General features: G+C 43.9%; 2 protein-coding genes across 2 annotated transcripts in view; one reads left to right on the top strand and one right to left on the bottom strand.

Moving 5' to 3' along the window:
• Window positions 1-1,486: 1,486 nt before the first annotated feature.
• The window catches only part of LOC105453639 (guanylate cyclase soluble subunit beta-1), a 13,049-nt gene continuing 7,394 nt past the window's right edge, over window positions 1,487-7,141 (bottom strand). The window contains exons 11-14 of the mRNA XM_011695770.1: window positions 6,727-6,964; window positions 6,325-6,465; window positions 5,442-5,599; window positions 1,487-1,988 (exon numbers count right to left, since the gene is read on the bottom strand). Coding sequence (XP_011694072.1) covers window positions 1,859-1,988; window positions 5,442-5,599; window positions 6,325-6,465; window positions 6,727-6,964 — 667 coding nt within the window. The 3' untranslated portion in view covers window positions 1,487-1,858. The remainder of the gene's footprint in view (window positions 1,989-5,441; window positions 5,600-6,324; window positions 6,466-6,726; window positions 6,965-7,141) is intronic.
• On the top strand, window positions 2,482-5,044 carry LOC105453638. The gene is made up of 2 exons (XM_011695769.1): window positions 2,482-2,857; window positions 3,456-5,044. The coding sequence occupies exons 1-2, from the start codon at window positions 2,728-2,730 to the stop codon at window positions 4,352-4,354; spliced, it is 1,029 nt and encodes a 342-aa protein (XP_011694071.1). The 5' UTR covers window positions 2,482-2,727; the 3' UTR covers window positions 4,355-5,044.

The following is a 7,141-nucleotide window of genomic DNA, read 5'->3' as shown; positions in this document are numbered from 1 at the left end:
GGGGGGGAGGGGAGAAAGGCGAGAACCGTGGAAGGACGGGAACGGGTTCTCTCCAAGTCGAGGCTTGTAGTCGCCAGACAGGTACCTGCCTCGGCGAAGAGGTGGTCGTGGCGTCCTCTACCGAGCCCGCTGGATCCGACCATCATCCGGTTCCTTATTTAAATACCTGACTCTTTACCGTTCACCGCCTTTCACGTGCTGGACGCGCCACACGTTCCTCGGCGCGTAGGTGTGCGTGAGCGTGCATGCGTGGCACGCACCATTTCTTCGGTGTGCACCTGCCGAAATTTCACCCGCCGATGCTGCAGAATGCTGCTCCTCTCCTCTCGCGACCGTCCTCGGGTTCGTAATCCGCGCACGCCCCCCGCCCCCCCTCTCCCCATGAATGGCCGTGTGAATGGAAAGCGCGATCGCCCGCAGGCCACGCTCGATATCTACCAAACATCTTACCCGCACGATGATCGGCAATTCGACGATGTTGCAATATTCATTGTGCGTACAGACACCGATGCGAAAATGAATTTGAAAAATGTAGAAGGCATGATTGACTTGACTGATTTCACATAACATTTAATGCTTTCGACTATTTGACCTGTAGCCAGTATTCCTCTCATTTTCTTATCATTTATCATAAATACGTCATGTCGATCTAATGCTTCTTCTAAGAATTTCCGTTGTATATAAATGTAAAATCTCTCTTAATATGTAAATTTACATGTATCTTACAACAGATTTAAATGTCAAAAGTGCCTTGAGAAGTTGGAGAAAATTACTTTCGAGAGGCACGTAGGTAGCTTCTTCATATTAATGATAAAAAAAATCATGCGTAAATTCAGGACGTGTTAAAACGGTATATCACTCGACGATGATGACGGTGCGTTCTGCCTAACCACTGGATAATGCTTATCATGCACCAAAATTGGTCACATTTACGATTATTCATTTTAAAAGTTAATATTAAAATACAGCTGTATGCGTTAGCTCTAAAAATCATTTCGATCACGGGCTGTGTGATTAAATAACATTAATAAAAATAACAATTTGGAGATCCAACGCAAAAATTGTTATCGTAATTACTGCAAATTAGATACAATTTCACGGGAGATCAAATGTATAACCTTCTAAAGATATTTTAATACGTTATTTTCTTAAATTTGCATAAAACTCACTGCATTGCGTAACGAAGGAATGAGGCGCTAGCGTCCTTAAGACCGAATAGAATGCTTGTAAAATCCACTTGATCGACCTTGCGAACGTGTACGAGGCTTAAAGGTGACTAGAACAAGTTCCGTTACACCTTCTACTTGCGAGCGCAGCGTGGGCTATCCATCTGGTTATTCTTGCCGATTTTTTTTTTTACCAGCTGAGAGGGCAGGACATTTCGCGTCTGTGACCTCCACTGGCTGGAAGCGGTTATCGATGACCTGTGTGACTCGGGTGACGTGGGTTGCGCGCGAAACGGGAAAGGAAATTTTTGCCGCTGTAATGTCGCCAAATAAATAACGATTATATTTGATTGCCTTGTACATTCACGATTGCTGAACAGCCGGTGTCGAGCCGAAGACAAAGTGTCGACACTCGATTTTACAATTCGCCTGAAAACGATCTCCGTGGGACATCTCGACAACGTCCCGATACGATAAACTCTTTATAAACTTTTCCACATACAATTAAACGTATAATACATGGTCATGGAAGTGTCCTAAACGAAATACACTTATTGTTAAAACGTTGTCTTAATTATCAGCTATCTTCCCTTGAATAAATATACGAATTTCATTTACTTCGCGGCACATTTATCTTGATCGTCAAACTGATTTCTCGAAATTATTGCTATAAAATTCATTGCCGTGACGATTTACGATGTCAGCTCCCGTTCTCGGGACAGGAACCACACGTTCATAGGCTCGGATTTTCCCTTCATGGAGACGGGGCCTCTGTACTCCAAAAGAAACTGCGGATCCTGGTTTTCGGGCATACAGAGATACCTGCAACAAATCGTATAAACATTTGTGAAAATTTCAGCGTTAACAATCTTAAAAAGTAAAGGAGTAATATGGAAAAAATATTCAGCGTTAACAATCTTAAAAAGTAAAGGTGTAATATGGAAAAAGTATATATACAACCGAACCGTCGAACCTCGATAATTCGAATCTCAAGGAAATAACTATAAAAATCTTCCGAGTTATAAAAATTTCGACTTATCAAAGTTTGAGATAAAAAGAGAATTGATATGAAAATTCGACTTACGGAAGCTTTGTACGAGAGTTCATAATTTTCCGACTATAATGGCTTTTGAAGGAAAAAAAATTCGAATGGTTTTCGTGTTACAGATGTTCGAGTTATCGAGACTCAACTGTATTATCATTTCGCGCGTTTTTGTACGAAATATTTGTTGTATTTAAATGAACCTTGACTCTTGTACATACCATATATGAAGTGTATGAGAAGCCTGCACCGGTCTTTTTTAGTATGGATATATAGATTGTCTCAGGAAAGACGCATCAAAGAAGCCTTCGAAACGCGCATTTCTAACGTCTAATCGAATTAGCCTTGCCGCGTAAGCGCTGGCTTGCTTTCTCCACTGATAATCATTAAAACGTGAACGTCCGCGACAACCGTTACGCCGAACGTGTTTACTTGCCATTGAAATTGCGCCATCGACGCGCCGTCGAATTTTCTTTATGTGCTCTGCTGCACAGTTTAATTAAAGTCACTCGAAAAACCATGGAGGTATTGATAGATTGCTATTTCGACCGACTGTTCGCGGAAATGGAACGCAGTTGCTTAGCCTCGCGATACAAACGTCGCGAGCTGGTCAATTATTTCACGGACGTGATAAACAGTTGTGCGGAAGGTAACAAGATTTATGATATCAACGTCCCTATACATGCTGCGTACATGTATACGCGAGTCGCGTATATATAAGTGACAAATGGACCGCTGTCCGGGGATCGATAATCATTAGTGCGACAACGTCATTTTATTATCCCGACAGTAAATTCCTAAATTCGCTTACAAGACGATACGTGCGTCGTGGCTCGCTGGCGCGATATTAACGATCGCGCACACAGTTTTTATCCTAAGCTAAATTCTTATCTCCGCGGCGCGGCGCCGCGGGAATGCCTGAAACACGCAAAGATATCGCCACCCATTATGATCTTATACCGTTACATTAAACCGTGCCTAATCCTTTCTATTTGTCTTCGTTGTCTTTCGCCAATGCCGTTGCGGTAACGGTGAAAAATACCACGCGCCACATAAAACGCATCGCCGTCGAATTCCAGAATAATTTGCATCTCTTCGTCCCGCCCGCGTTATATACGCGCGAGGAGAAATTCCATGACTTTTTACTCTCTCTCTTTCTCTCTCTCTCTCTCTCTCTCTCTCTCTCTCTCTCTCTCGCTTTACTACTCGACTGGGACTATGAATTACGCCTGCCTTGACGCTTCCAGCGGAGAACCTCGACAAACAGGATGTGTGCGAGAGGATCGTCCTCTCGGCTCTGCGCTATCATAACATCACGATGATGGAGAACGGATCGATCTGCCTGCTCGGCAAGTTCCACAACGTCCTGTACGTGGCGGCGAAGCTCTGCTACGACTGGGACATCGGCAACAACGTGATCGTCAGCCGGCTGCTGAACGACATATTCTACTGCGAGAAGACGTTCGAGCGGCTGCTCGTCGGGGCGATCTTCGGCACGCGCGTGACGCACTTCCTGTCGGGCTGGAAGTGCGACTTTGACGATCGCGAGGAGAACATTCGGGCGCTCGTGTACTTCTTGGATCACGCGATTAGCGGCCGGCTCGAATACCGTTGCGAGTCCTCGCCGATAAAAAGACGTCTCATCGACGTGCCCATGGAGTCGTACGGACAGGTTCTACCGCTGAGGGTCGCGATCCAGCACGGCGCGCCGGACATCCTGTTGATCATGCTGCGCTACGGCGCGTCGGTCGAGTCCGACGAACTGGCCCCGTCGCCGATGGAGATTATTCTGACGAAGCTTAGCGAGTTCGAGGCCGAACGAGAGGAAGTTGTTTACCCGGAACACATGCTGACATGCCTGAAACTGCTGCTGCGAACCGTCACCATTGCCTACGTCAGGACGCCCGATCATATCGCCGCTCGCAGCGGTATCCTCAGCGTGTCACTGCACGAGCAATATCCGAGCCTGGCGAATCGAAATCTAATACCGCCGGAACGTAGCGGAATTCGCCCGGCGGAACTCAGGCATCTGTGCCGCTGCCGTATCCGCGAGACCCTCCGCAGCAATTGGGCACTGCCTCACGGAATCAAGAAGCTGCAGATTCCAGAGTCCCTGAGAAATTATCTGGATCTGCTGCAAGACTGACGGAAAATCTCGTTCGCGGTCGTGGGACCGATCGACCGTTCTTCTTTTCGTTCCGATTCGGAAATATTTTATCATATACGTTCGTACGCAGCGTCCTATAGAATTTCACTGTGATTCAATAAAACGTGCTTTCTGCCGCGATTCGGCTGTAGAATTCAACAAATGCGCGTCGAAATCTCTCAAAGTCATCGCGCAAGTTCGAATCTTGGACTCGAGTTCGGCGAAATATAGAGAAAGTGAAGCGAAACGATGGCGAGGACTTTGATAGATATGAGTCCTCTATCTAAATGTATGTCAAACTCCACGCGGAATTTTTGATATACGAGAGCGAAATCGCGCGCGCGAGAGACGCTCAAGTAGGTTGTAAGGTCTAAGGTTTGAGAAAGAGTCAAGTTCAGAAGGCCGGGTGATACGTCTTATAATGGCGCTATGTTAATGGACCTTGGGAATTAGAAAAACGTCTACTTTGTTAGGGATTTCTAGCACTCGTACGCTCGCGACGTGAGTGCTAAAAACAGTCGAGAATAACGGAAAGTATGTCGTAAGACAATGTAACAAGTACGCGTTCGGGAAACCGCGAAGCTGTCATCCATTAGCAACTTTCTTCAATCTGAGAAGAATCGAATGAAAGAGAGAGTACGATAAAAATAATTGTACAATTACAAAATAAATTATAATTGCAGAAGCAAATTTTAAACATATTTTATCATATAAAATAATTTATATACGGAGTGTAACGTAAATACCGATCACTAATTGCATAGCGTTATTCCTTGTAAAAAAACTTAGTCGAAAAGTACTGAACCATTTTTTTCTACAGTGCTATATAAAACGATCATTACTGCAGTAATTACTGCTTCATTAAGCATTGTAGGCAAAAATAGTTCTCAAATAGCACTCACTAATCATAGAGCACTACTTCTTATAAAAAAAATTAGTCGAAAAGTCCTGAATCATTTGTCTCTTCAATGAAGCAGTAATTACTGCTCAGTTTTTTTACAAGGAATAACTATGTAATTAGTGGTCGATATTTAAGGTACGTCCAGTTTATCTATATTTATATATTATAATATTTAAAAGAATTTACCTGTAAGCGTCTTCCGAAACATTGATTTTTCCCGGTTGGCCAGTGGTTTCCGTTCGACTCGTAAGATTTACGGTATTTCCGAATAAACAGTAACGGGGCATACGGTGACCGATTACACCAGTAACGACTTCTCCACTGTGTATTCCGATTGTAATTTTCTGTAAGATAATAATTCAATATAATATTACATGTAAACTTTTAAGATATATATTTAAAAAGAGAACATATGATTTTTTCTCGTTCCTGTGACACATACATATTTTTATGTAAGCATCCAAATTTTCTGACCGAAAGTATTCACAAAATCACAAAAAAATCGGTCAGTTTTAATAATACAAGTGTAAAAAGTATCTTGCAAAGATTGTTCTCTTTTCTTATCACGCGTCTGCAGCACGCGATGTTTAAATCCATTAAACTGCACCAATTTTATCTCTTACTCTCCAGAATTGAATCGTGAATTGCGCGTAATGTTTTCTAACTGTTGTTAAATATTTAAGTAACGTGAGAATTGCATTGCACTGAGAGGAAGAACTTCGTCCTCCTTGGTCGAGATACAAAAATAGCAGTGAGACATGCCATCTGTCCCCCGGGAAATTGTAGACGATTCGCGCACACGATAGATATATATATCTATATATACGTCTAACTGTATAAAGATACGAAGAAGATTTCAACTTTCTACAAAAGTCGATGGACGGACTCTGTGTCTCGAGAACTCCTTTAACGGCAAACTCTTTCGATGCAGCCGCTACAAAACGTGCGGCGTTTAACGTTCAATTTTAAATTGACTTATACTGTCAACTCTTCACAGATCAAAGCGCTTCGCTACACAGTCATGTAACAAAGTACAGCCGTGCACAAAGTGCAGACAGCTTGTACATACCACGGGCTCCCCATCGATCTGCACTTCATCCGCCGCGAGATCCATCATGTCCAACGCTAGACGAGCGATGCATCGTGCATGACAACGACAGGGTTCCGGCAATCCACTCACTGCCATATATTTATCACCGACCGTCTCCACCTAGATCGGCCAAAAGCGAGATTAATGGAAACCTGAGACAGATCCGGGGAGAGTGTCATCGATATCGCGTCAACGACATTTGCAAGTGATTATACGTCGGACACACTTCCTCTTCCCAAAGCGTTTTATCACGAAGATTCACGACGGCAAAATGTCTTTCATGTAAAGAGATATACGATAGTTTGTCGCAATTTATATAGCAATTTATTTTTCAAGAAGCACAACGGCACAAAAATGAAATATAATATCGCAAGCGTTCACCTTATAAACGTTGGGATTTTTCTTCGGGTCAGTTAACACGTCAAAAGCCGTGTACAGCTCGTTGAGCATGTTAACGATCTTCATAGCGCCGTTGGAGTCTGTGTGAGCGGCGCAATAAGCCCCAAAGCCGACAATCCCGGAGAACAGAAGGGTAACGCAATCATACTTTTTCGCCGGTACCGGTCGTGAATGCCTGAGCTCGCTCGCCACCGAAATAGGAAGCACCGAGTAAAGCAACCTGCAGTGAATACAGATGATCTTTTATTCAACGTCGCAACTTCCCGTCTCGCGCACGCCTAGTTTTGCCTAATCGGATTAACATTCGCGAACAGTTAGTTCTCGGAGAAATTTCCGCGAAGTCGACCTGAGGACGGGGGGAGGGGTGGGACTGAGTCGACAAGGCACACAGGGGATA

The sequence above is a fragment of the Wasmannia auropunctata genome, unplaced genomic scaffold (genome assembly GCF_000956235.1).
Source record: "Wasmannia auropunctata unplaced genomic scaffold, wasmannia.A_1.0 LD335996.1, whole genome shotgun sequence".
NCBI lineage: Eukaryota > Metazoa > Arthropoda > Insecta > Hymenoptera > Formicidae > Wasmannia > Wasmannia auropunctata.
Note: the sequence above shows the minus strand (reverse complement) of the source record. Positions and strands in the feature narration are given on the sequence as shown.

Bases quoted from the DNA above. Each gene is read 5' to 3' on its own strand.
- LOC105453638 (XM_011695769.1), top strand. From the start codon at position 2,728: ATGGAGGTATTGATAGATTGCTATTTCGACCGACTGTTCGCGGAAATG. The intron at 2,858-3,455 runs GTAACAAGATTT...TGACGCTTCCAG, and splicing joins GATAAACAGTTGTGCGGAAG to CGGAGAACCTCGACAAACAG.